General features: G+C 64.7%; 1 protein-coding gene and 1 long non-coding RNA gene across 9 annotated transcripts; one reads left to right on the top strand and one right to left on the bottom strand.

The window, feature by feature from the left end:
* The first annotated feature begins 380 nt into the window (after positions 1-380).
* Positions 381-25,570, top strand: SEMA3F (semaphorin 3F). 8 transcript variants are annotated; one of them, XM_051851604.3, is made up of 19 exons: positions 383-917; positions 4,997-5,156; positions 17,098-17,258; positions 17,350-17,412; positions 17,522-17,641; positions 18,356-18,448; positions 19,831-19,924; positions 20,864-20,983; positions 21,094-21,233; positions 21,313-21,427; positions 21,529-21,598; positions 21,725-21,869; positions 22,646-22,868; positions 23,409-23,497; positions 23,621-23,662; positions 23,801-23,958; positions 24,107-24,174; positions 24,426-24,559; positions 25,057-25,570. In XM_051851604.3, exons 2-19 carry the CDS (start codon positions 5,045-5,047, stop codon positions 25,465-25,467), a joined length of 2,358 nt encoding a protein of 785 aa, XP_051707564.3. In that variant the 5' UTR covers positions 383-917; positions 4,997-5,044; the 3' UTR covers positions 25,468-25,570. The 8 variants fall into 8 exon arrangements, 6 of the variants coding, with proteins under 6 accessions (XP_051707565.3, XP_051707564.3, XP_051707566.3 ...); XR_016214792.1 differs by having other exon boundaries at positions 407-917; positions 22,646-22,849; XR_016214791.1 differs by having other exon boundaries at positions 407-917; positions 23,369-23,497.
* On the bottom strand, positions 15,787-16,645 carry LOC149124364 (uncharacterized). Its single transcript, XR_016214805.1, has 2 exons — positions 16,386-16,645; positions 15,787-16,222 (listed from the first exon to the last, which is right to left on the bottom strand). It is a non-coding gene; the product is annotated as an uncharacterized LOC149124364 (long non-coding RNA).
* Positions 25,571-27,524: the final 1,954 nt, after the last annotated feature.

Raw genomic sequence — 27,524 nt, 5'->3', positions numbered from 1 at the left:
CGCGAAAGGGGGTGCGCAGGTGAGCGCAGGCTCCTTGCTCCCCGGCGTGCTCGCCCTTCTCGCCAGGGAGTTGAGTGCCCGGGTAAACACCAGGCGCGATGTACGCGGTGTATCCACGGAGAGACAAAGCCAGGGCGGGGCGGGGGCGCCGCCCGCCAGGCGGGGGCGGGGATGCGGGGCGCAGCTCAGTCTCCCCCGGCGCGGGTCGCCCACAGCCAGGGAACCCCGAGCCCAGCCCGCGGACAGGTGGAGCGAGGGCGGGGCGGTGGCCGGGCGGGTCCCGCCCCGGGGGTGGGGCCGGGCGGGCCGGGCGGGGCGGGGCCGCGCTATGCAAATGTCGCCCACGGGCGGCCAATTGCGGGCGCTCCCCGCGCGGCTCCAAGCGCCCCGTCCCGCCGGCGGCCGCGAGACCAGAGCAGCTAGCGAGCGAGCCGCGGCGGTCCAGCGAACCTCGAGCGCAGCGTAGGGCCGGGGCGCGCCGCGAGGAACCGTGCGCCTCAGCGAGGCCGCCCGGCCCCCAGTCCAGCAGCCAGGCGAGCGCAGCGCCGCCGGGCCGAGCCGAGCGCAGCGCCCCGGAGCCGAGCGCGCGCCACCGCCCGCGCCCCGCGCCGGGGAATGCGCCCTCGGCGCGCCGGCCAGGGGGCGCCCGCAGCCCGCCCCGGGGGAGGCGGCCCCGAGCGCCCCTGAGCCTTCCCATGGCCCGGGCTGGGACCCGGGGCCTCGGCTGCTGACGTGCCCGAAGCCCACGGAACCGGTTAAGCCGCGGCTGCGGCGCCGATCCCAGCTGAGGCGCAGCAGCGAGAGGGCGCGGGCAGGGCCATGGCCCCGGGGGGCCTCTAGCGCCGGTCGGCCCAGTGGGAACCGCTCTGCCGCCGCCGCCGCTGCCCGGGCGCTCAGGCCCCGCCGCCGCGGAAGAGGTGAGTGCACGGGGAGCCCGAGGGAGTGGGCAGGCGACCGGGCCACCCCGCGACCCCTCTGGGACCTGCGGCACTGCAACTCCGCAGAAGTGTCCGGGGAGTGGTGCTTGGCGAGCCAGCCAGCTGCCCGTGGAGGAAGAGAGCTGCAGGACTGGGGTGGGCTTCGTACCTGTCCGGGCAGCCCGGACCACTTAGGTCTGGGGCAGCGTGCGGATGCGTGGGTTTGGATGCTGTGGCCTGCGGGGTCACCAGCCTGCAAAGCAACTTTTTACCCGCAAGGTTCTGAGTGGGTGGGCGCTTGCATGCACTCCTGTGGCTCAGGCTCTTGCAGCTGGAGTTCAGAGCTCCTTCTCCCGCCAATGCCTGAGGCGCCACTCTTCCCCAGGAGTGCCTGTCCTGCCTCGGTGTCCCTACCTGAAGACCCTGTTGGCCCACCAGAACGCTATGCTGGCAGCTCCCATGTGAGGGCGCAGGGGTCTCCAGCAGCCAGGTTTCCCTCCCAGCATTGTGCCAGCCCCCTGACCCGCCAGCTACTACCCTAGGTTTGCTTCTGCGGCAGAGTCCTGCCTGGATTTCGGGCTGACTTAGGGGCCGTTGGGAGCTGGGAGAGCCTGCCCTCAAGCCCTGGTTTCAACTGGGGGAGTGGTGAAGTGGGCAGAGGACAGCAGGGGCTTAGTGGGCTTGCCCTGAGCAGATGGGCCGGGCCGGGAAGGTGTCCAGGTGGACCGGGCAGCGCTGGCCAGAGGAGTCGGCCCGCGCTGGGGCTGGGGAGCCTGGCTCGGTGGGTAACTCCCGGTTCCGGAGGAGCCGTTCCCCTCAGCTCCTCAGTGCCTGGGGAGGCTGCGAACTGCGGGCACCCGTGTGTGGCCATCCTGGGGCTGGGCCCGGCGGGGGGACCCTCGTCTCCCTGAGTTCACCCGGATTGTCTCCTAGCAGCTCTTGCCCTAGTTGGGGAGATGGGGAACCTCCACCCAGGGCTTAGGAGCCTTGTCCTGGCCCAGGGGTCGGATGGGCAGAGGCCTCTTCCCAGGCTACCCAGGGTGTGCCTGGACCCTGGGGTATGGTGTCTAGGCCCGGGAGGACCAGCTCGCCTCCCCCTGCTGCGCCCCCTCTGCTAGAGGAGCCAGGCCCGGAAGTGCGGAGGTGGGGGCCGCAGGGAAGGCAGGCAGCCCTGCCTCAGCCCCCGCTGCTCTGCATACCTTGGGGGGGAATGGAGCCAGGCCCAGGTGACCTTGACTGGGAAACCCTGGCCACAAAGGGGGGTTTCAGTCCCAGCTATGCTGGGGTGGCTCTGCTTCCTGGTCCATGAGGTGTGGGGGGAGGGGGAAGCCGAGAAGCCAGGACGGAGCTCTGGGGGGGGTGTCTGAAGGCTGGGATGGGGTTCTGGGCATAATTTCTCCCCCGTGCTCACCCACAGCCCCTGCTCCTGCCTCCCTTCCGCCCTGACAGTTCTCAGCTCCGGGGAGCCAGCCTCCGTTCCCTGAGGCAGGCTGCGCACCCCCGACGCGCTCTAAGCCTCGGAGGTCTGCTTCGTGCTGGCCAATTCGGCCACCTGGCCCCCGGCCCGCCCCCAGGTGCCTCCGGACCCCTTCCTCTGGCCGCCCCTTCCCTGCACCCCTTGCCAGCCCCAGCGCCTCGTTTCTTTGTTCCAGCTCTCTCCTCCGTCCCTCCCTCTCTCCTCCCTCTCTCCTCCCTCCGCCTGCCTCCCTCCCTGGCTCCCTCCCGCCTGCCTTCCTTCCCTCCTTTCTCTTCTCTCCTCCTGGTGGGCTCCCAGGTGGCGGTGGCTGCTCCTCCTGGGAGCCTGGGCTTGGTCTGACTGGGGGCTCTCTGGGACTGGGGATGAATGGAAGGCGCCCAGGGGTTGGCAGAGGAGAAGGGATGGTAGAAATCCCCTCCCGCTCTCCCTCTGTCCTGCTTTCCTCTTCTCCCTTCCCTCTCCTCCTCACCCAACCCCGCTAGCTGCCCAAGAGAGGGCCTGCACTTGGGCCTGAGGCCCCAGCCGACTTGAGCATCCCCTGCTTGCCTCTATAAAGAGCCAGAGTATTATGGGAGATCCCTGCTGGGGCCCAGGAGCAAGGCCCCCACCTTCTGCCTACCTTGGGCGGCCCTGGTGCTGTGCGTGATGACCCTGACCTTGTCACCAAGAAAGTGGACAGGGAAAATGAGGTGGTGGGAGCAGGGTGGCCGGGGCGGGTTGGCATGAGCTTCAGCTCTTTGAGGGACTCAGTCTGCACCTTGCCCGCCCCAAACCAAGAAGCTGTCCCCCGGCTCGCCTGAGCCCCACCCCTCCAGCAGGTCAAGTTCTTGAGCAAACTCATGCTTGTGAGGCGTGTGTGGGCATGCACGTGTGGACGTGTGTGTGTGCACAGCCATCCCGTGGGGGCCTCCCAGGAGTGCCCCGAGGGCGAGGGTGGCAGCACAGCCCTTTCTCCCACATGTCCCCTTGTCGGAGCCCGCCATGCCCTGGCCTATCTGCCCCTCCCCCGGCCGGCTTCTGGGGTGGGGGGTGGGGCACCTGTGGTGGGGGATCTCAGAGGGAACAGAGGGGATGTGGCAGGTGCTCAGGAGAGGGTGTACCCATCGGGGGCTGAAGTTGCGCACTTCCTGCCTGAGGAACCACGCTCCAGTGGTTGCAGAGGGTGAGGGCTCAGGGCAGTGGCTGGAGGGAGGGCCTCAGGTCTGTCCAGGGGGCCTGATGCAGATGGAGAGCCAGGGCAGCCCAGGCAGCGGGTCACAGGTCTCAGTACTCCACACCCCGACCCCGGAAGCCCAGGAATGTTCCCTGTGGGAGCAGAGGACAGATCGGGCCGACTTGGGTATGGGGCCCGCGTTGTCACTGGGGAAGCCCCCACTCCCAGTGCATCCGGGTGGGGGGTAGGAATTGGCGCAGTTTTATGCCGGGAGGGAGCAATATGTTCCGACAACTGGTGCTGGGCTGCGTTTACCCAACAGCCAGCCTGCCTGGGGAGTCAATATTTGAAAAACACAGTATTGAAACTTGGACCTGCTGGCGCTGTGGAGGGACTCTGAAGGGGACAATGCAGCTGGTGCAGACCCTGCCCCAGGACCTCTGGCCATTGTAGCTCCCCCTAGAGGTAGAGCTGGAACGTTTCCCTGCGGGAAGTCCTTCTGCTTGTCTAACTTGGGTCTGTCCTGCTTTGATTTTGGTAAAAGTGAACTCTCCTGTTCTCTGCTTCCCCATCCTGACTGATGCTGTCTCTCTTCTGCTCCTGGCTGTTTGCATGTGTTGTTTCCACACATACACATACACACACACACACACACACACACACACCTTTTCCCATGCCTCTTCTCTGCCCCAATAATCAGGCCCAGATCTCCTTGCATGGGGGAAGGGCTTTAGCTGGAGCAGGTGGGGATAGAGCCCATGTCCTCTGCCATTCCTAGCGGTGGGAGAGAGGAGCCGCGGCCCATTTTGCTGGGAGTGTGTGCAGGGGCAGAGCATGCCAGGAACCGGCACAGGCCGGGGCCGCGGATCCGGCAGCTGGAATGGGGCCCTGTGGGAGGGCTTCAGAACCCTCCAGGTTAGGGTTTGAGCTCCAGCTGCCTCTGTGAGCTCTGGTGACCCCAGGCTGCCCGCCGTTACCCAGCCCTCAGGCCCGTGGAGAGACCTCCTGACAAAGGCAGGTAGAAGGGGGTGGGGCGTGTGGGCCGCATCCCACGTCAGGGTGCCGGTTCAGTCCTGGCTGCTCGGCTTCTGACCTCGCTCATGCTGCCTGGGAGGGCAGCAGGTGATGGTCTAAGAACTTGGGTCCCCGCCACACACGTGGGAGACCCGGATAGAGTCCTGGCTCCTGGCTTTGCCTGGCCTGGCTCAGCCATGGCTGTTGCAGTCATTTGCGAGTGAACTGTGCTGCCTTTCAAATAAGTACATAAATCTTTAAAGAAAAAAAAAATCCATGCTGTTTGTGCACTGGGCATTTGTGACCCCAGGCGGGGGTGTAGGCACCTTTATGTTCAGGTGGGAAAACCGAGGCACCTAGGGCAGACGTGGAAGAAAGGAAACTGGTAAGGCGGACTCCCCCACCCCACCTCACACTTCCTTCTCGGCCCCCTAGGTGTCCAGAGAGCCACGCCTGCTTCCTGGGCCCCAGGCCCCTCCCACGATGCCTGTCGCTGGCCTCCTCCTCTGGGCTTTCCTACTTGCCGGGGCCTGGCCAGCCGCCCCCACCCAGGACTACCTCCCGGCCACGCCCCGAGTCCGGCTCTCCTTCAGAGGTAAGAGGCTGCCTCGCTTTCTCCCAGATGTCACCTGTTCCTGGGCACAGGAGAGAGGCGCGAGGTCAGGGCCCAAGCACGAGGAGAGTCGCACTGCTGCGTGGGCGGCCCTGGGCGTGGGGGGGGCGGGGGGGCCGGGCAGGAGGTGATTCTGTGCTGGGGAAGGCTGGCTGCTGGGCCGCGGCAGCGTTTGGGCGAAGGGTGAAGGGTCCCGAGTCTGGGCCGGTGCTCAGCCTGCAGGATGTCCCTCTCTCTCTCCCTCTCTCTCTCTCTGCATTCACCAGGGAGATGGGCAAGTCACTCCTGCCAAACCCATGTTAGCCGAGGCCCTTTCTCGCCACTGCCTTGTGTCTGGTGCCCTGGCCGGTCCCTGGGGCGGAGGATCAGGCAGTTAGGCATACTGGAGCCTGCTCTGCTGGGCTGAGGGCTGAGGAGCCTTCCCGTGGGAGGACCCTGCTGGCCGCGACTGGCTTGGCCGCCACCAAGGTGCCAGAGCTGCCGGCATCCCAGCGAGCACTTTGCCTAGGGGCCACCAGGAGGATTCCAGCGGTGGGTTGGGGTCGGCAGAGAGGCCTGTCCCCAGCTCTATCCACTTAACTCGCTATGCAGGCACACACAGCCAGGTGGACAGGTGGCTCGCTCACTGGCCACCTCCCCGGGCTGGGGTACATGTGGTCAGAACGGCCCACTGCAGGCCTGGGGTAAGGGACAGTGGCCACTGCTGAGTTATCAGCCCTGGCCTGCTCTGGCTGGAGGTAACGCGGTCCAGCCTGCTGCCCTGGGTGGGGCCGCCTCAGGCCTGGCCGGCCAGATTTCCAGACCGCCGCTGGACTGGGGTGAAAGGCTGCGCCGACCTTTCCTGCCTCAGGCTGGGATGAGGCTCAGCCCCGGCCCTACCATGTCCCCTCACCCGCGACTGATGAGAGGAGTGGGTGGTGAAGGCTCATCACCTCCACTTCTGGGATTCCGAGGGACTGGCCTGGAAGGAGGCCTCTGCGGGGCCCGGGTGTGAGAAGAGCTCGTGGCTGGGGCTGGGGAAGCGTGGGCAGGCGAGACTTCATTCTGCTGCTACCACCACCCTTCCGTGAATACATCTTGCAGGGCCAGTGTTCCCCCTCTCCTCCCCCGCTCCCAGCAGCCTAGGGTGCTGGCAGGGGGCATGGCGGGTCCGTGCCGGCTGTGGGTCTGTTTGCGATCATCCATGCAAGGGTGCAGGGAGCTGAGGCACAGGCAGATCCCTCTGTGGGCCCCTTTTAAACTGCCTTGGACCTCCAGGGACAGAGGGCAGAGGGCAAAGGGCAAAGGCTTTTGTTCTTGTTTCCCAGAGAGAGAAACTGAGGCCCCGGCAAGGGCAGGGCCAAGGGCAGATAGAAGGCAGAGGCGAGGCCAGAAATAGAACCCTGGTGTCCTGGCCTTGCTGGCGCCCTCAGCGCCTCGGTCGATTCCCTCTCAATTAGCTCTGAAGCCGACACCCGTGGTGAGTAAAAGCCGCCCGAGCTCACTGGCAGCCAGCCTGGGGTGCTGCCCGCAGCGGTCCGGCCAGGGTGGAGCTGTAGGCCGCCGGGGGCCGCCCCTGTGGGCTTTGCAGCATTGCACACAGGAAGTTCCCCTGCTGTGAATGACCCCCCCCAACCTGGCCTCAGGGGTCGCTCTGATTGACACCCAGTGCTGTGCTGAGTACTCAAGACTAGGCACCGAGCAGTCAGGCTGGCTGGAAAGATGGGTGCTGGGCCCTGCATGTCCCAGAGGCTGGCCTGTCTCAGCCGGGTCATGGACACGAAGTGGCCCTCCGTGAGCAATAGGCTTTCACCAGAGTGAGGGTGGAGACCAGCGTCCAGAGAAGCCAGGCCCAGGGCCGGGAAGAGGCTCTCTCCTCCCGGGTACACCTGAGGGACACAGAGAGGGTAACCCTCAGGAGCACTGCTGGTTACTTGGGCTCCAGCCTCAGTTTCTCCATCTGTGCCTTGGATGGATATAGCAGCTGCCAGCTCCGGCCTCAGGCTCGGGTCCAGCCTGGGTCCTGTGTAGCTGGGAGTGCCAGTTCTGGCCTGTGTAGGGCCAGGCCGGAGGTGCTGGCATCAGGGGCCACACCGCCCGGGGCAGATAAAAGAACAAAAGCAGGAACTGGGCCAGGCTTGGGCTTGTTGCCCGCCCATCCGCCTAGGCACCCTGGCCAGGCCCCCAGCTGGGGCAGTGTGTGGGGACTCAGGGTTCAGGCCATGGGGGGCTCCTGTGGCCCCTCTCCTGAGCGTTCAACTGCAGCACGGCCAAGGTCAAGCAGAGGGAGGCTCAAGCAGGGGAGATTTCTGGGAGCAGGCAGTGTGTGTTCATTGTTTCCTGGCTCTGGAGAGCTGACCGCGTGGGCCTGGGGGGCCTGGACAGCAAGGCCCCCTCCCCCACACCCACCCACGCCTGGGGTGGGGGTCCCTTTCTCCCAGGGAGGAAAAGTGCTTCCTTCTCCTACCCTGAGCTGACCTGGGCCCTGGGGCACCTCCCACCGCGCGGGCAGTGGCTGGGAGTGCAAGGGCCCTGCCAGCTCTTTTGTTCAGCGTGGGGAGTGTTTCCTTATTCCCAGGAAGCTGCCCCCGACGTGCCGTTGCTGCCTGGACTGGCTGTGGCCAGCACTTGGGGCCAAGAGGTGTCTGGCTGGAGAGGGAGGTCTTGTGATGACATGAGGTGGTTGGACTCCTGGGGAAACCGAGGCAGGAGCAGGTAGCCAGGGCAGGAGGTCACCTTGCCAGGGGAGGTCAGGAACGGTGAGAGCAGCCGAAATGCTAGCAGGCGCCCTGATAAGCAGGCAGCCTCCTGTAAGGCCTGAGCAGGGTCTGCCTGGGTTTCCTGGGAGGAAGGAGGTTCGCAGGTCAGCAGCAGCCAGACTGAGAGTGAACTTGGCCCTGGCCGATGCTCAGCCTGCCCCAGGACCGAGAGTGCTGGTGGCGCTGTAGGCATAGGTTGTCTCGGAGCCAGGGATAGAGTTCTGGATCCTGCAGTGCCCGGCCTCGTGTCCCCAGGAAGGGGCTGGGGTTGAGCAGGGCAGGCTGCTGTGCTTGCTGCGTCTTTTCCAGCTTGTGAATCCAGACCCCATCACGCCGGCTCTTGTACTGGGCGGGGCCTCTGGAAGCCCCCTCCCCTCAAGGATGGGAAAACCAAGAGGAAGGTGCCTGACCCTGTCGGCTCTGGCACAGCCTGCTTGCTCCATGGGGAAGGGTGCGTGACACTCCCTGCCCTTTCTACCTCGGCCTGGCCAGTGAGCCTGGGGGGCTCCAGCTCCTGGCCCAGAGCAGAGGCACCACTCACAGCGTTTGCCTGTGGCCACAGAGGACCAAAGTTTGAAAACCAGGAGGTTGGAGGTTCGCGGCTCATTCCCGTTCCCCATGGGGATGGCGAGTATGGCCTGAGGTGGAGGTGCCTTCAGCAGGCCGGGGTGCAGCACTGGTCCCCAGGGCCATCTGGCCAGCCAGTTTAGGCCTGGCACACAAACGAGTGGGGGACAAACCGGGGAGGAGGCCTGGGAGGACTGAGGCCAGGGGTGACAGGAGGGGCTGAGCAGGCGCCGGAGGCCCTTGACAGCACAGTGGGTTTTGGAGCTAGGCAGCCTGGGAGGGGTGGGTGTTCCAGGACGGGCAGGCGAGGCAGGAAGGAAGACCAAAGCGTGAACTCCAGCCCAGGTCCCTGCATCGGGGATCTCAGCTTTCCTGGAAACGCGAACTGCCTTACTTGGGAGGGGCCGCGTCCTGGGGGCTGCCTGTCCCCGATCTGGCCGGGAACTGGCCCTTGCAGAGTAGAGACGGGGTCCTTGTACTCGCTCGAGAACCTGCTGAGGCCAAGCCTGAGTCAGCCGGGCCGGGGGCTGGGCCTTCAGCTGTGGCCCTTCGAGGTCCAGCCAAGCTTTGGATGAGGCCGCCACTGGCTGGGCCTCCACAGCACAGGCCTGGTCTCTGCTTCCCTGGCATGGCGCCCACCCCCCTCCCTGGCTCCAGCCTCCCTTGGCACTAAGCGAGGAGCTGGTGCATGCTCAAGGAGTAAATCATGTTCCTTGGCAGCCCCGGCTGCTTTGTAATCGTAAAGAATTTAAAGAGAAACCGCCAAGATAGAAATCTCACCCCAGCCCGCAGGGCATCTTCCAGCCTGTGGCTTGGGAGGCAGCAGGCCACCGAGTGGACTCTCAGCTGTCTGCACCTGTGTGTGCTGCTCCGACCCTCGACTCCTTCGGAGGTGGCTGCGGGGCTGCAGCAGGCACCTGGAGCCTGACTCCCGAGGGCCCTGCAGCTACGCACCGAGGGCAGAGTGGAGCACTGGCGTTGGTGATGCAGCGGGGGTGATGGTGGAGTCGCCTGCCTCTGAGGCAGACACATGCTGATCTGTGACCTCAGAGAAGTGGCTTAGCCTCTCTGAGCCCTGCTTTCCTGCAGCAGCGGCCCCACAGAAGCCGCGTCCCGTCCTGAGGGCTTGGACTGTGCGCTTGTGTCCTGGCTGTGGCTACCCCAGGTAGGGAAGATGTAGATTGGTCTGTGTCCCCAGTGCCTCCAGGAAGGCTGGGATGAGAATGGGGCTGGCCTCATGGTGTTGCTGGGAGGATGAGCTGTGTAAAAACTGTCCACCGGCCAAGGAAGTCTCAGGAACCTGGGGCTGTGTGGATGGGGTGGGGGCAGGTCAGAGCACCCCCCAACCAGGGGTCCTGTATGCCCTGTCTCCCTCTCCAGGATTCTTACCTTCAGTTAGGGAGATGGGGTTTGGAAAAGGCAGGAAGGCGCCTGTGTCCTGTTGGGTGGGTTGAGTGGGCTCAGAGCAGAATTCTGACCCTGGGCATCTGGTGGGCTTCGTGGAAGAGGCTGCATCTCCCACAGGGAAGGACAGTGTGAGAGCAGGGAGAGGCAGGGAGAGGCAGGGTGCGTGCCATGCAGCTCCCTGTGGCTTTAAGCTCTTTTGTCTCACGGCAGAGATACTAAATACGGATCGTGGAAAAATTCCAGCAGTAGACGCGCACTCGGAGGGAAGTGGATGCCTTGAAGTGGCTCCCCCGAGATAAAGCCCCAGCTTGTGGAGGCACACGGTCCACTGCGGTGAGCCCTCGGGGTGCTGTTCTGGCCATGGCAGCTGGGGCTGCCTGACCCGGGCTGCCCACCTGGGCATCAGCTGGGCAGAGCCCACGCTGGCCTGGCCTGGCCTGGCACTGTCCGGGGAATCAGCCTGCCTCCAGGGAGCCTTTGGAGAGGCCGAGAGGATTCCTGCTGCATTTTTCTTAGAAATAGCAAGAGGGCTTTGCCAGAGGCCTGGATGCCAGAAGTCTTCAGTCTGAATCCAAAGCCCAGCTCACGTGGGAGCCTGAGCTTGGCAGGCCTGCAGCAGCCCCCCCAGGCTGCTGGGGTGCCCTGGGGGAGAGAGGAAGCCTTTTGGGCTCTGGACCCTGACCCTTGGTCCCAACCCAGCAAAGATGGCATCTGGGCAGTGGGTGCCAGAGGGGATGGGGCTCAGGGAGCTGGCCGTGTGGCATTCGCACTGGGGCGGGCACAGTCCCAGAGCAACAGGCCCCTCTGGGGCCCAGGGAGCCTCTGGGGCCTGGAGCCCTCACTCTAGATGCCCCTCTACACACACAACGCTGCTGGCTTCTCCTCCTGACCCTGCCTCCTCGGCTCCCACTACCGCTCAGCCATGGCTTCCCACCTGGGGGCTCCGCGGGCAGAGGCCACTGCTTCGTGTATCTGCTGGCCAGCCAGAGCTGCTGCCCATGGGGCATACGTGGCCGTTGGCAGAGCAGCAGTTAGCTGGGGGTCTGTGGCTCTCCAGGGGGAGGGGGCCTCGGCCCGGGGCTTCCTGTCCGCTCTGGGCCTGCACGGAGTACCTGTTGCCTTCCCTAGGGCTCCGGACCTGGCTCAGTGCGTCCTCCAAGGCTGACGCTGAGCAGGCCTTGGGCCCTTCCCCATCAGAGTGTTGTGGAGGGGCTAAGACTGGGACATCCTGGGAGTCTCTGGGTGGGGGATGTGAAGGGCTGCAGGGTCCCGAGGTGGGGGCTGGGCCCAGGGCAGGGGGAGGGTCTTGACACCCACCAGCCTGTCCTCTGTCCTGGCCTGTCTGTCTGGGTGATTTATCGGAGTAAATGAACCATGGAGAGTTTGTTGTCTTTTGCAGTCCCGGGGAGGAGGAGGTGGTGGAAGCAGGAGTGAGGGGTTTCCGGGCCAGGCTGGAATGCGGGAGGAGGGCTGGGCTGTGGGCCTGGGAGCTGGAGGCACAGGCTGAATGGCTTTTCCCTCTCCCCACCTGAGAGAGGCATCGCTGCGGCCTCTCCTCGTCCTCCCCCCTCGCCCTGCCTGGGCACATTCCTGTGTGATCTGCGTGCTGGGCAGTCACTTCCTCCCACCCCTGCCCAGGGGCCCTGCCCACGCTGAGCTGGGCTCTGACCCCTGCCTGGCTGGTGGATCTCCCCAGCCGTGTGCTCTGTCAGGCAACTGTGGGACCTGCTGGCCCCCGTCTAGAACCACCAGGCCCCGTGGGAGCATCTAGGCCGGCGGGCCGCCCAGCTGCTGGGACAGGTCGAGAGCCCCGGGGTGTCCTTGTGGCGGGGGGGGGGGGGGCACGAGCTGTAGGCCTGTGGTTGTGCGCTGGACCGTGTGTCAGGAGGAGCCTTGCTGCTCCTTCCCCTCTGCCTTTTTTCTGGTCCTGGGATGAGCCGAGCCCCCTGGCCTGTCCTCCCTGGGGTGGAGCAGGTGGGCAGTGGGGCGGAACGGGCGTGGGAACAGTGTGGCTGGCCCTCCCAGCCTCAGCCCCCAGCCCCTAAACCCGGAGGGAGTGTGCAGCCGAGCATCAGCCCAGCTGGGCGGCCCTTCCGTGGCCAGCGCGCTGTTTACTGAATAGCCGGGATGTTTACAGCAGCCTTAAGAAGGGCCCCTCGGTCCAGAGGATTTCCCATCTTCAGTGTCCTGCTGGGGGACTTTCAGACCTCACCGCCTGCCTGCGCCCCTGGGATAGGTGTGCTAGGGACGCAGGGTTGTGGCCATCCCTATCCGCACCCTGCACCAGTGGCCCCTGCACCCCCCGCCTCCCCCCACCAGGAGTTGACACTTCCCAGGAAGTGCAGTTCTAGGTGGTGAAATACGGTAACTGGGTCCCCAGTTCAGACATTTAAATTACATTCAATCGGAGCAGTTATTGAATATAAACATGTGGAGTCATTTACATGTTAATTATGTTGAATGGACTACGAGGCCATAATTAGTTGCTAATTGGGTAAGAGCGGCTGTAATTGGTTTTGTTGGCACCGACCTGGCTCACCTGCCTGGGGGGGCAGCGGCAGTGTACGTGCGCCTGGGAAGGCCGCTGGGTCTGCAGTCTGGGATGTCTGGCCCGGGACGGGGCTGGGGACAGATAGAAGGCTTTAGGAAGGCACAGGAGCCCGAGCTACTCCCAGGAGGGGATGGCTCAAGTCCAGGCAACAACCTGGGCTGGGCTTCTTGGGGTTCCCTTCCAAAACACTCAGACGAGGAAGGGCCTGGGTCAGCAGTGACATGGGCCTGGGCTTGGACAAGTGGCCAGTGCCAGCGAGGGCCCGTGCCAGTGTGTGCACAGGCAAGCCTCGGTTGGGATGGCCTGGTCACTGGTGGAGATCTTGGCACTGCGAGGAGAGTGGGGGGGTTGCTGAGTAGGGGCAGGGTGCCTGCGAGGGCTTCGGGCCACCCTGCCCCCAGCTCAGCCTGACTGGGGCTCCCAGGGTTGCAAGGCTGTGTCCAGGGGTTGAGGCCTTCCGGCTGGCCGCTCATTAAAAGAGGATTAGGCCAGGAGCCAGAGGGCCAGTCCAGCCCCTGGGCCTTCCTCTGGGGCCCCTCACAGCTTTGGGGGAGTGAGAGAGAGGCAAGGGGCCCTCCCTCCCTAGAGCCCATAGGAGTGCCAATAGAGGCTCCTGGGCCCAGCCACTCTTGCTGTCATTGCCACTGCATCCTTGTCTGCTTCAGTTTCCCTCCTAAACCTCAGGTGGGGCCATCCTTTCAGTGGTGGAAGCACCGACAGAAACCCAGACGTACCCCCCCCCCGAACACACCCCCAACCCTGTTTCTCCTCAGCCAGGGGATTAGGGCTGTGCTAGCCCACGCAAGGTCAGAGGTCAGAGCTAGGCGGTAGGGACCTGTCCATCACCTCCAGCACCCAGCACTGCAGGGGGAGGTGACACTGTCAGTCAGGGCCTGCCACTTTGTGGAGCTGTAACCAAGGGGGCGGGGTGCCCACCTCTGCCCCAAGACCCCTCTTTTTGCAACAGCCCCCGCCTGGCTCACAGCAGGCCCCGTGTCCTGGAGACCAGCAGCGGGGGGTGGGGCCTGCCTCTGGGGTCTGGGGCAGAGGGCTGTGGACACGCCTCCGCAGGGCCTGCCCTCGTCTGCTGCCTCCTTTCAAGTAGGCATCACCAGCTGCTTCCTGGAGATGAGGAGACAGAGACCCCACAGCACGCAGCCCGCGTGTGCGGAGCATGGTCCTGTCCCTGGACCTGGGCCAGGCCATTCTGGGCCAGGACCTTGAGTGTCCAGTGGCCACGGGAGAGGCCTACAGGCTGGGGCCGGCTGCGGAAATGAGGTGTCCGATGCCAGAAAAGGCTCTTCCTTCCCGGTGATGGGAAAATCCTTCCCGGATGTCGTCCCACCCGCGCCATGCCCAGCCCGGGTGAGAGGGTGGGGGCGGGGAGCCCTTCCAGCAGGCATCGCCCCGGTACATCCCTCTCCGGATACCCGCAGCGCTCCCCCACCTCAGTATTGCATGGCAGTGGGGGAGGGCTGGCACGCTGGCTCTCAGGGCTGGGCCTGGCCTGAGGACACGACCCGGCTGGGTCACTCACTGAGGCCACTTCAGGCCCCCAGGCCCTTCTGGCCCAAGTCCCTGTCCCTTCGGGGAGCTGGGGCCCAGCAGGATGTGGCCCCTGCTGACACTGCAGGTGTCACATAGAGGACTCAGGACCGCTCGGCCACCCCCTGCTCTGACCCAGGCATCTGGGAGGGATGAAAGCCCCCAGTTCCTTTGTCCCGAGGGGGCTTGGGGAGAGGGACACCAGTTCCTCCTTCTACCCTGTGACCTGCCATAGGGCAGTGTGGATGAATGATTTGGGATTTTGCCCTGCTCCCGTGGGTTGGGGTTGGAGCAGGGACATGCTAGAGCGGGAGGTTGTGGGGGGCTGACTCAACAGGAAGCCCCTTCCTGCCCCGTAGCCCTCTCTGCTTCCTACTCCAGCCTTCGGAAGTATGGTAACCGGGATGGGAACGGGGCGGGAGGTGGACATCCTCCAAGAGACAGTGACATCTGGAAGGAAAGAGCTTGGGACACCATCCTACTCACCACACACACACACACACACACACACACCCAAGGCAGAGATGCACACATACACACACCCCAAGGCAGATGCACGCGCGCGCACACACACACACACACACACACCCCCCAAGGCAGAGATGCCCATGAAGGGACTGCTCGGTTCTCAATCTTGCTCTGAGATCAGAGCAGGACCCCTACCTGGGAGGGTCCCGAGTTGTTCTAGAAACGGGGCAGAGAGACTGAGTACCCTGGCTGGGGCCATAAGCCCCCGCCAACTGCCCAAACCACAGCCCAGCATTCCCGGCACTGTCCTGCTTTCTGGGGACTCCCCTCCCCCGCCAGTTTCCACAGTGACTGAAGCATCATGTCCTGTGACACCAGCGCCTTTGACGCCATATCCCGTGGCCACCGGGAGGGGTTCCTGGGGTCCTGAGTCATGTGCGCCCCTGAGGGAGGACAAGTCACCTTCCGGCCTGGCCCTCCTGGCAGGCAGCCCCACCTCCAGGACTGGCTTCCACTTCAGCCGTGGACCTGGTGGAGCCCCCACAGGAACTCTGACAGGTCACTTCCCTCTGGCTGCCTGTTCTCGTCTGTAAGTTGGGTGTTGAGAGCACAAGGCTTTGTACACTGCAGGTGCATAATGACTGAGTGAGAGGCTACCTCTGTACCCACATCTACTCAGCATCGTGTAGGCTGTGCAGAGGGTCGAGAGGGCCATGGCTGGTCTCCTGCCCCCACCCAGGCCTCAGTTTCCCTATCTGCTGAGTGATATTAGCCCTGCCTGTGTCACAGTGCTGGGGCTTGGCGAGCAGGAAGGGACTGGGGCACAGCGGGTGGGGAGGACGGGGGATCCTGGATAATAGAGGCCCCCAGCTTGGCAAGGGTGGAGGAGAGGGACTGTGGCTGGCTGAGTCCCCAGGGGCTTCCCCCACCCCAAGAGCCCATGTGTGAAAGTGTCCCCTGAAGCCTCTGCCCTCCCTGCCATTGTCCTCAAAATGCCCCTAGCCCATGGGGATGTGTAAGGGCACGGGCAAGGCCATGCCCCCAGCCAGGGTATAAATAACCCCTGGCGGGCTGTCCCAGCTGGGGGGGCTCTGCTGGCAGCCCCACTTCCTCTCTGGCCACTTCCCAGCCCTGGGGGTGGGGGAGTGTTTACTTTCCTGTTGTCACTATGGCTGGGTGGCCAGGCGGGGGACTCCGAGTAGCCCAACAACAGGTGCAGGACAGGTGCCCAGGCTGCCCTGCCCAGGACTTCAAAGGCGCCGCCGGACAGGCGGGTGAGGCCATAGCCAGGCAGGGCTCGGCCCTTTGATCCCTTGGCGTCCCTGCGTCCCAGCGGTTGGCCAAGGTCATCACCTGTATTCCCTTGTTGCTGCACAGTAGGTCTGGACACAGCAAAGCTTTTCTTTGCCCCTCAATGCCTCAGGGCCATGGCCAGATACCAGACCCACGTCCTGGCCTCTGGCCCACCTCAGTTCCCCCACATGTGTGTCCCAGAATGTTCTGGAGCTCCTGACCTAAGCCGCTCTCAGGGAAGGCCCCTCAGTCCGTCCAGGGTCCCCAGCACACCAGCAGGAGTCAGGATCAGCCAGGCCAGTGTAGGACAGCTGTCCTGAGTGGAGGGTGACTCTGGCTGATGGGATGAGGCCACCTGCTGCTCCCACCTCCAGGCTGTGCCCAGGGCCTCCTCCGGTCCCAGTTGTTCTCCTCTCCAGATGTCTCGGGCCCGGCCCCGCCTCCGCCTTCCTTGCTCCACCTGTGAAATGGGTTGCCAGCTGTGGGGAGGGGAGAGGACCTTCGTTAGGGCCCCAGGCCTGTGAGTGTTCACCACCTTCATGAGTGTTCCCTCGCCGGCTGAGCTGAAAATAGCCAGGGCTGGCGGGGAGGGGCTTGCCAAGGGGTGCCCTCAGCTCCCCCAGAGGCGGCTCCCAGGCTTACCCTAGTCCTCTGTCTGGCGTTGGCCGAGTGGCCTCCTGTCCTCTGTTCCAGGAGGGAGAACTTTCTTTCCCTAGCATCCTGCAGGCAGGAGGACCAAGGCTGCCGGACTCCGTCCCGGGCCCTGGGGTCTCGGTAGAGGGACAGTGCCTTCTTCCCACAGGTGGCCCGAGTGAGAGCTGGGCTGTGTGGGGCCGGGCGGCCGGAGGTCTGCGAGGCAGCGCGGCTCCAGCAGGCCTTCCGGCGTCCTGCCTACCCTGCTGTGGAGCAGGCGGGGACCTTGCTGTTTTGCCAGCTGTACCTTGTGTCTAGTGGGCAGCCGGGTGAGGACAGGGCGTCCAGGCTCCATGCCAGTGTCTGCAAGCTGCCCCACCCCCACCAGCTCGCTAACTCTTCGGCCCCTCTCTGTGCCTGGGAGCATCAGCCCCGACCTGGGCGAAGACCCTAACGCCATCACACACCCTGGCCCACACCCACTGCTCTCACTAGGACCCAGGGGCCGGCTAGGGCTGCCTAGGAATCCGGGGCTTAGCGTTGGCTGCCGGCCTGCCCCGCTTCCCCCTCAGCCTGAGCGGGACCCTCGGTGCTGGAGGTTTCAGGCAGCTGCGTGGCCGGAGTCGGGAGGGACTCTCCGGCCCCGTCTCTGCTCTGTCCACGCGGTGTGGTGGGATGGTCTCCTGACAGGGCTGCCTACTGCACTGCCTTCCGCCCACAGAGCTGAAGGCCACAGGCACTGCCCACTTCTTTAACTTCCTGCTCAACACCACTGACTACCGGATCCTGCTCAAGGACGAGGACCACGACCGCATGTACGTGGGCAGCAAGGACTACGTGCTGTCCCTGGACCTGCACGACATCAACCGTGAGCCCCTCATTGTAAGCACTGACCCAGATGTGGGTCTGGGGTCGGGGGCCTGAGGCCATAGCCCGTCCAACAGGCGGCCCCCTCTGACCCCTTCTCTGGCAGATCCATTGGGCGGCCTCCCCACAGCGCATTGAGGAGTGCGTGCTGTCAGGCAAGGATGGCAACGTGAGTGCAGTGGGCTCCCCCAGGTCCAGGCCAGGGTGGGGGTTAACCCAGAGGGGAATGGCGCCCGGCAGGTACCTGGGCGCCCACACGGCTTTCCCTCCGGCGCCAGGGGGAGTGCGGGAACTTCGTCAGGCTCATCCAGCCCTGGAACCGAACTCATCTGTATGTGTGTGGGACGGGCGCCTACAACCCCATGTGCACCTATGTGAATCGGGGCCGTCGTGCCCAGGTAAGCCAGGCCCACCCTGGCCCTCTGCTGGCCCCTCCGGGGCTGCCTTCCAGGGTGCTGATGGGAGGATGGGCTCGAGCCCCAGCCCTGCCACTTCAGAGCCCTGTGACCTTGGGTGAGTGACTCCATTCACCTCTCTGAGCCTCGGTTTCTGAAAATGGGGCTAATGGCTGCCTTTCTCACAGGTCGGTGAGGAGGAGGCACTGAGCTAAGGCTCCTTAGCGCTGTGCCTGGCACGCAGTGAGCACTCTCTGCGTGCATGGCGACAGCTCCCTGGGCTCTGCCTGTGTGGACCGTGCCCCTGCGGCCTGGCGGGGGCCTCAGCGTCAGGAGCTGGACGCCTGGGTCAGCTTCCGCCAGGTGGCCTGGGGGAGAGCCGCCTTCCTCCCCTAGGTCTAGGGGGTTGGGGGAGCTACCCCTGTCCCAGCTCTGCCCCCTGCCTGCTTCTGCCCTTTTCCATATCCATGTGGGTACGTGTGTGAGCCGTGTGACCTTGTAGGGCACGTGTGAGAGCGACTGGACAGAGGGGCACGTGTGTGCAGGCAGGTGCCAAGCCATGTGTTACGTGTTGCTGCATAGGTGCACACATGCACCCTGGGGGTCTGTGTGCTCCCGTGTGTCCCTGGCTCGTGTGGTGTGAGAGGCTGGCAGCCCGAGCCCGCTCCCCCAGCCCCTGCCACCCCCAGCTCTGACCTCTATTCCTCGTCTTCCCAGGCCACGCCGTGGACCCAGACGCAGGTGGCCAGAGGCCGCGGCAGCAGAGCCACGGATGGCACCCTCCGCCCGACGCCCACACCCCCACGCCAGGTGGGCCTCATCCCAGGCAGCACGGCCCCCGAGCTGAACTCAGCCTGGGCCAGCCTGACCGGGGCTGCCTGCCTCGGTGTCCCCACTCCGTTCCACCCTGTACCTGCAGCGTCCTCAGGCTCTGACGGCATCCCCTGTTGGACTCCCGTCAGCCCGTGTGACCCCTGCAGGCAGGAGTCATGACGCCACCAGGTGGGGAATACAGGAACCCGGGGACAGCCGTGCCTCCGCCCTCAGAGCACACACCATCACGCACTTGGCCACACCTTCCCCAGCACCCAGAGCGGGTGCATGGCATGCGTGGGCCGTCTGACACCCTCCCTACTCCCAGGGGTCTGGGCTCCCTGCTGCCCATGGGGCAGGCGGTGGACACCTCAGGGGTCCTGCACACTCGCATGCTGGGGCTCTCTCCCCCTGGGGCGGTGTCTGGCCACTCATTACAATCAGGGTCTGGTTGGAAGGGGCTGGGCAGGGGCGGGCAGGAGGGCAGGGGCTGCCGGTGGATGACAGAGTGTATGTGTCTGATGTGGGGAGTGCTGACGAGCGGGGTCCTTCCCATTCTGAGTGTGTGTGTCCAGGGTGTGAGCAGTGGGTTCTGTGTGCTGGCAGCGAAGCGTGTCAAGCTGTGTGTGCAGGGAGTCACGTGTGCAGAGTGTAACTGGAAGTGGGCCTGTGTGCACCTGCCCATCACCATCCTGCCACCTGCTGCGCCTCCTCCTGCCTCTGCCTCTCCTCTCCCCTTTCCCTCCTTCTCCCCTGGCATTCCCTGTGGCCTGTATGCTCCCCTGGTCCCAGTGTCTCCACCAGCCGTTCTGGATCTTTCGTGCTGGGCTGGGAGACATGAAGGGCTTTGTGACTTCCATGTGATCTGGGCTGGACCTTCAAATCCTGGCTCCTTGGGCAGGCGCGGAACCTGGAGGCTCTACTGGGGCGGGGGGTTGCCTGTTGGACACAAAGCCTGAGGACAGTAACCCAAGAGTTCTCTGGCCTGATCAGACCTGATGGCAAAGGACAGCACTTTTGTCCCTTGACCAGTCAGTGCCTGCGGCCCTGTCCAGATCTCCAGCCCGTCCTTGGCCCCAGACAGGAAGTCACAAGTCAAAGAGCTGTGTCTCTGTGGTCCCCTGGGGCACTGGCAAGTCTCTAAGCCAGCTGCCATGGAGGGGCTTGAGCCCCTGCAAGCCCACTCCATGCCCATCTCATGTCTCCCCATCCCTACCCCACTCCCTGACTTGATTCCCAGGATCTACCTGAGCCAGCCCGGCCCTGTCCCAAGAGACGTGGCTGGAACCCAGGGAGCCCAGGGAGCCCTGGAAGCCTGAGGGCTTAGCTGCGGCCTGGGGGCGTGGCCTGGGCGGTGCTGAGCCCCGCTCTGCCCACAGGATTACATCTTCTACCTGGAGCCTGAGCGCCTCGAATCAGGGAAGGGCAAGTGTCCGTACGACCCCAAGCTGGACACGGCCTCAGCGCTCATCAGTGAGTGCCCCCCCCCGTCCTGGGAAAGGGGGCCTGGTCACGCTGTCCCCAAGGCCCCTCGTGAGCCCCACTGGTAGGGGAGGGGTGCAGCTTGGGGCCTGGCGTGGTCAGCGGAGCAGAATGTGGGTGGTAGGAGCATCCATCTGGCTCCCCGGGACAGTGTGGCACAGGCTCACCAGAAGAGAAGCTGAGCTGAGTCTGTCCAGGGTGGTCTCAGGGGCCCCTACCACATTCTCAGTGTCTGCGGGGTTGGGCAAGGCCCACAAGGAAGCATCAACAGGGAGTCCTGGCCCTGTGTCCGGCTCAGGGGGCTACTGCCCCCTGCCCCAGCCCCTCCCTCTGCCATGAACTCTGCCCGTGTCCTGGCCGCCCACTGCAGTCTGTGGCACCTGCAGGCCTGGGAAAGGTCCCTGGTGCGGGGGCAGATGTTGCCCACCCCTCTTGGCCAGTGAGAAGGTCCCAGTCCAGTGGCAGAGCCCAGACCAGGGAGTTTGATGGGGAAGACACGGCATGAGGTGCTGGAGGCAGCTCAGTGGTTACCGTTCCCGGAATTTTGTGAGTCACTTGTTAAACACAGCTATTACCAAAAGTTAAATCCTGTAAACTTGCAATGAGATAAACTGTATTAAAGCAAAGATAACAACTTAAGAGGTCACAGACACAGTCCGTTCCTTCTAATTGGCTCACTGCATTCTGTGATGCTCCGTGCCAGGGAGGGGGGTTCACCCCCGCGCTCTCTGTGCAAGAAGACCCTCCCCGGTGGGCGGGCGCCTCTTCCTCCTCACGCCGCCTTCAGCCACCTCGGCTTAGGGGCCTGAAGTTAGCCCTGCGGGGGCAGCTTCTGCCCAGCATCCGCCTGCACGACCCTGAGAATAGTGCGCCTGGCGGGGTGGAGAGTGGGGGCAGGCGGGCCCCCAACTCACCCCGGCCCACCCGCAGACGAGGAGCTCTACGCCGGCGTGTACATCGATTTTATGGGCACGGACGCGGCCATCTTCCGCACGCTGGGAAAGCAGACGGCCATGCGTACGGATCAGTACAACTCCCGGTGGCTCAATGGTGAGCTCAGCCCGCGGCGTGTGGGACTGGGCGAGGGGCAGTTTCTGGCCAGGCTGGGCGCCGCATGGGGAGGGGCGGCTCACGCAGCGCCCCCTCCACGCCCCCCGCAGACCCCGCCTTCATCCACGCGGAGCTCATCCCCGACAGCGCCGAGCGCAACGACGACAAGCTGTACTTCTTCTTCCGCGAGCGGTCGGCAGAGGCGCCGCAGAACCCCGCCGTGTACGCCCGCATCGGGCGCATCTGCCTGGTAGGCCTTGGCGGCCGGTGCCCGGCGCGGGGCCGGCGGGGAGGGCACTGCTCTGACTCGGCCCCTGCACCCGCCCCAGAATGACGACGGCGGCCACTGCTGCCTGGTGAACAAGTGGAGCACGTTCCTGAAGGCGCGGCTCGTCTGCTCCGTGCCGGGCGAGGATGGCATCGAGACGCACTTCGACGAACTGCGTGAGTGCCCAGCTGCGGAGGCGGGGCGGCCGGGCGGCCTGGGCCCCTCCGCCAGCCCCTGCCTAAGGCGCCCTCCCGGTACCTTCCCCCTCCGTCCCCAGAGGACGTGTTTGTCCAGCAGACTCAGGACGTGAGGAACCCAGTCATCTACGCCGTCTTCACCTCCTCAGGGTGAGGCTGGGGTCGCTGGTTGGGATGCACCCGCCTGGGGGAGAGCCGTGGAGCTGGTGGGGGTCGGGGTCCGGGAGGAGCCCTGGGCCAGGGTCTGCCCCTCCAGCACCAGCCTGCTGCCCGCAGCTCCGTGTTCCGCGGCTCTGCTGTCTGTGTCTACTCCATGGCTGACATCCGCATGGTCTTCAACGGGCCCTTTGCCCACAAGGAGGGCCCCAACTACCAGTGGATGCCCTTCTCGGGGAAGATGCCTTACCCCCGGCCTGGCACGGTACGGACCCCTCGGCCCGCCCCTCCATGTCCTCTCCTCCTGCGAGGCTCGGTCAGGGTCAGGCCCTTGGCAGGCTTGGACCACCCATCCTGGAGCTCATGGACAGTTGTGGGGTAGACTGTACACCATTCACCCAAGGCATGGGGCAAACCAGGAAGGGACCAGCAAGGTGCACAGGGCTGCCCCCCAGAGGCAAGCCCTGTTAGGGAGCTCAGAGGCAGAGGGCAGAGGCAGGAGGCAGCTCAGTGGCCAGCAGCAGGCAGGGCCAGGCCAGCGTGGTCTCTACAGCGACAGGAGGCGTTTGCTGTATCCTGCAGTGACCTGGGCTGCTGCAGGTGTCTAAGCAGAAACGGGCCCACAGGAGTCAGGGGTGATGCCCACAGAGGGGAGCTTCAAGTCAGGGTGGAGGGGCACTCAGCAGGCTAAGCCTGGACAGAGAGCACGGGTCGGGGGCTGCCCGGTGTGTGAGGGGCGCTCTGGGCCTGTGGTCAGCTGTGTGGGCAGGACAGGGCGAACCTGGAGGGGCCACCAGACAGGAAGAGGCTCATGAGTGGGTGCCAATGGCAGATGAGGTCCCTTCTGCCAGAAGCTGCCCCCAGGTCAAGGGGCTGGGGATGTGGTCCTGTGAGATGAGACCTTGGCCAGAGCAGGGCCTGCAAAGAGGGCAGGTGTAGGGCCGGGAGCAGGAGAACAACAGGGCGAGGTACTGGGGACAGGCCCTGTGGAGGCCTCCTGAGGCCCAGGCAGCGTGGCTGATGCCCATCCCCCACCTACAGTGTCCTGGCGGAACCTTCACCCCGTCCATGAAGTCCACCAAGGACTACCCTGACGAAGTCATCAACTTCATGCGCAGCCACCCCCTCATGTACCAGGCCGTGTACCCTCTGCAGCGCCGGCCCCTGGTGGTCCGCACGGGGGCACCCTACCGACTCACCACTGTCGCGGTGGACCAGGTGGATGCGGCCGACGGGCGCTATGAGGTGCTTTTCCTGGGCACAGGTACCCACTGCTGCTCGCGGCCCTTCCCACACTGGGCCCCCGGGGTAGGGGTGCTACTAGGGGGTAAAACAGCTCGTCAAGGTCCAGTCTGGTCACTTTATCCTTTGGAGCCTTCTCCCTATGTGGGAACAACAGACTAGGGGTGGGAGAACCCTGTTGCCATCGCCATCTTCAGGGACCCAGGAGGGTGGGGGCCCTGGGCACCTGGGACCCCTGCGTGGCAGGAAAGGGGTGGAGACAGATGGCAGACCCCTGCGGGCTACACCGGCCCAAGTACTGACACGCAGGCTTGTGTGTGCACTCCCACAAAAGTGCACCTTTCCCCAGTCCCGCCAGCCCCCACACAGGGGACCGTCCCCGGCTCAGCAGGGCCCCGAATGAGAGTCTGGGTTGGGGGCAGCCCAACCCTTCAACCTGGGCACGGCGTGGCTCCACCCCCTTCGGGGGAGGGGGCCTGGGCCCTGGTAGGGAAGGGGCTGAGGCTGGTGCCTCTTCCCCAGCATCCCCAGCCCCACTGAGGCCCTGCCCGGCCCGTTCCAGACCGCGGGACAGTGCAGAAGGTCATCGTGCTGCCCAAGGACGACCAGGAGGTGGAAGAGCTCATGCTGGAGGAGGTGGAGGTCTTCAAGGTGGGTGTGGTGCCGCCCAGTCCTGTCTTCCCCACCAGGGCCCTCGCCACTCCCCGCCCCTGGCCTCCAACCCCCAGGCCAGAGCAGGGAGGGGCTCCCTTGTTGACCTCTGTCTCCTTCCAGGACCCAGCACCTGTTAAGACCATGACCATCTCTTCCAAGAGGGTGAGTGGCTAGGCGGGCAGGGGTGGCCGTGGCATCTGCTTCAAGGACGGGGAAACTGAGACCTGGAACGAGGAGGAGGAGGAGCTGCTGAGGACTGGCTGTGGGGTGGGAGCTGACAGGTCCCTGCCTCACCCCCAGCAACAACTCTACGTGGCCTCAGCCGTGGGCGTCACACACCTGAGCCTGCACCGCTGCCAGGCCTATGGGGCTGCCTGTGCCGACTGCTGCCTCGCCCGGGACCCCTACTGCGCCTGGGATGGCCAGGCCTGCTCCCGCTACACAGCATCCTCCAAGAGGTACAGGCCTTCAGACCCTGGGGAGTTCTAGACCCTGTCCTGGGGTGTGGCGGCTACCCTGGGCAGGGTACTGAAATCTGGAGGGTACTGAGACCTGGGTGGGGGGCAAGCGCCCTGGGAGCACTGTGTCAGGAGCTGTCCTCCCCAGGCGGAGCCGCCGGCAGGACGTGCGGCATGGGAATCCCATCAGGCAGTGCCGGGGGTTCAACTCCAATGGTGAGTGCGCTGGTGTCCCCTACGCGGCACAGCCCGCCAGGCCCAGGGAGCTGCGCACAGGGCCCCCGTCAGCTCCGATTCTCAGACAGCTGGTGGGGAGTGAGTGGCCCTAGGGTTTTGAAGCCAGGCTGTCCCTGGCCGCCCCCTTGGGAAGTGGCTTCCCTGCCTCTGTGAGCCCCCATCCCCTTCCAGCCAGCAGACTGCCTGGGGCGGTCCTGTTTTGCGCACTCAGCAACCCCTGTGCTCCACAGCCAACAAGAATGCCGTGGAGTCGGTGCAATACGGTGTGGTGGGCAGTGCCACCTTCCTGGAGTGCCAGCCCCGCTCGCCCCAAGCCACGGTTAAGTGGCTCTTCCAGCGAGATCCCGGCGACCGGCGCCGAGAGGTGAGTCCGCTGCCCCACAGCCCTGCCCCGCGGATGTGGAAGTACCTTGTACAGAGAAAGTCCAGGTGGGCAGCCCTGGTTCCGACGCCTGCCTCCACGGAACTCACCGCTCCGTGAGACAGGCCTCGGGCTGCAGGAACATTGCGCATGCGCGCCCCATGGCACTGTCACGTGAACCAGCTGCAGCTTAGAGCGAGGCTGTGAGTCGGCTGTGGAGCGTGGAACTGCCCTCCCATGCGCTCAGGAGCAGTGCGCGCGCGCGTGCACACTCCCCTCCCGAGAGTCCCTTCTGGAGTGAAGCCTGTGTCCATCCCCTAGTGCTCCCGGGAGCTCTTGCGATGTGGATGCCTCACCTGGGTTTTCTTGGCTTATGGACGCTCCGCTGGATGCCCCTGCCTGGAGTGGCCCCCGGGGTGGGCTGCTGTTGGTGGTGCTAGGGCAGCGTGGGGGTGGGGGAGGCTCCTACAGCCCCTGAGCCCCGCCCCCTGCCCCTGCAGATCCGCGCAGAGGACCGCTTCCTGCGCACGGAGCAGGGCTTGCTGCTTCGCGCCCTGCAGCTCGGTGACCGCGGCCTCTACTCCTGCACAGCCACTGAGAACAACTTCAAGCACGTCGTCGCGCGGGTGCAGCTGCACGTGCTGGGCCGGGAAGCCGTCCATGCCGCCCTCTTCCCGTCACTGGCTGTGAGCGCCCCGCCGCCTCCCGGCGCAGGCCCCCCCACGCCTCCTTACCAGGAGCTGGCCCAGCTACTGGCCCAGCCAGAAGTGGGCCTCATCCACCAGTACTGCCAGGGTTACTGGCGTCACGTGCCTCCCAGCCCCAGGGAGGCCCCAGGGGCACCCAGGCCTCCGGAGCCCCAGGACCAGAACAAGCCTCGGAGCCGCCGGCACCATCCTCCGGACACCTGAGGCTAGCCGCCCGCGCCCTGCGAGGGGCCAGCCTAGCCCTCATCCCTTTTAATATAAAAGATATATATATATATAAATATAAAATATCTATATTCTATACACACCCTGCCCCGTCAAAGACAGTATTTATTGGTGGGTTGTACATAGTGCGCCTCGGCGGCGGCATCCAGAACTCGGACCTGTGCTGGTCGAGACCGCAGAGAACTGAGCTGCCTCACCAGGCCCAGCAAGATGGCAGGGCCAGGCCAGAACTACACAGTCCCCAGACTCAGCTGCAAGTCTGCTTGCTCTGCGGCCACGGCCCAAGACCTCCAGGACCCAGGGAGGGAGCGAGCCCCACTTGTGGGGGCATGGACTGCACGCCTGTGCCGTGGCCTGGACCTGGACGGGAGCGCTGCTTTGGAGACTGGGGGTGAGGGGTGGGGGCTCAGGTGTGCTCGGAGAGGGGAAGACGGGGCTGCCGCCGGATGCCGGTCCCCGCCTGGGTTGAGGGCACTCGGTGGAAGCAGCCCTTCCCGGGTATTTATTCTCTATTTATTGGGGACAGGAGAGGAGCCCTGCCTAGGTAGGGCTGTACCGTGATCCCTGCTCCGGCCTGGCCAGGGCAGGGCGGCCCCACTCTGCCTCCTCGGCTGCTGCTGTGCCCCCTGGACTGAGCAAATAGCAGAGGGGTGAGGCGTAGGCAGCCCTGGAGGCAGAGGGAGCCATGGTGGAGGCCTGGGGCCTGCCGGCGCCCCCCAACACTCCTTTCTGCCCACCACTGCAGGCGATGGGTGTAAATAGCTCTGGGGGGCCCGGCAGGGGCTCCTGGTAGCCCTCTGCTCCCCAGACCACAGCCGCCCTTGGGTGCCATCTTGCTAATAAACACTGGCTCTGGGACTGAACGTCGGCTTCTCTCTTGGGTGGGGGGTGTGCGTATCTTATTCTTTTAAAATCTATTTTGGCCTCATACATCTCATGCTGGACAAATAGCACACTTTTTACCCCAGGGTGCACATGAGCAGGAAGCTGGGATCAGAAGTAGAGCCGGCACCAGAACTCACGCACCTGCCCACTGTGGAATGTGGCGTCCAAGTGGCATTCGACGGCTGTGCCCAGTGCTCAGCCTGGCCGCAGGACTTGGAGCCACACCCAGTGGCACAGGGAGCAATGGGGGGAACTGGGGGGCAGAGGGTGGCCCCACTTTGGGGGAAACCAGGTTGGGCTTCCAGGACCTGGGAGTGCGGATGGAGCTGAGGATGAAATTGGCACAAATTAAATCATTTCCCGGCCACATCCCCGCTCACCCACCAAGGTGGGTGTGGACACAAGAGCCACTTCCTGTTCGGGGACAGCCCCCAGGGCTCCGTGTCTGGGGCCCTGGCACCCCCTCGTGGTCTCTGCACCAGTTGAGTCCCAACAGGCAGGCAGCTTCCAGAGGGAGAGGCCAGCCAGGGGGCTCAGGGCCTCTGGGGGGGCCCTTGAGGCCTACATTGGGGTTTCCTGATGGCTGTCGGGGAGTGTCCAGCCTGAAGTGCTCAACAGGGCACCCAAAGTGCCCACAGGAGACAGCAGGGCAGCACCAGACCTGCTCCGGGATTCTGTGTCCCCGTGTGACCACAGGCCCCGCCACCTCTGCAGGTCTGAGACTGTTGTGTCCAAATGCACACGCAGGCGTAGGCATAGGCACTGTGTGCCCCTGTAAACAGCACACACAGGCTCCTTGGCATTCGCGTAGGCATGCACCACACGCGTGAACCCACAGGATACCTTTGCACCTGAAGAGACACGCACACAGGTGCCGCCACACACATGCACATCCATGTACTGGCAGGCACAGGACACTCACGTGGAGGAGCCCATGCACTTCACACAGGCATGGGACGTGCACACATGCACCCCTGTCCTGTCGTTGCCTTGCTTGGAGCCACACGCGGCCAGGCTCGCGCAGCAGAGTCCGGCGGACGCATGGACGTGTGCGGAGGTCCTGCCCTCTGTGGGGCAGTGCAGTGCTCCCCTTCCTCCTCCTAACTCCCTGCAGGGCTCTGCTCCAAGCCACCTGGCTCTCCACACGCACC

Source organism: Oryctolagus cuniculus, chromosome 10, assembly GCF_051225735.1.
Source record: "Oryctolagus cuniculus isolate XC-2025 breed Fujian yellow rabbit chromosome 10, ASM5122573v1, whole genome shotgun sequence".
Lineage (NCBI taxonomy): Eukaryota > Metazoa > Chordata > Mammalia > Lagomorpha > Leporidae > Oryctolagus > Oryctolagus cuniculus.
This window is presented reverse-complemented; position numbering and strand designations above follow the sequence as displayed.

Excerpts from the sequence above, each read along its gene's own strand:
- SEMA3F (XM_051851604.3), top strand. The coding sequence starts at position 5,045 with ATGCCTGTCGCTGGCCTCCTCCTCTGGGCTTTCCTACTTGCCGGGGCC. Across the intron at positions 17,413-17,521 it reads TGTCAGGCAAGGATGGCAAC|GGGGAGTGCGGGAACTTCGT; the intron begins GTGAGTGCAGTG and ends CTCCGGCGCCAG. Across the intron at positions 21,234-21,312 it reads GCATCGGGCGCATCTGCCTG|AATGACGACGGCGGCCACTG; the intron begins GTAGGCCTTGGC and ends CACCCGCCCCAG.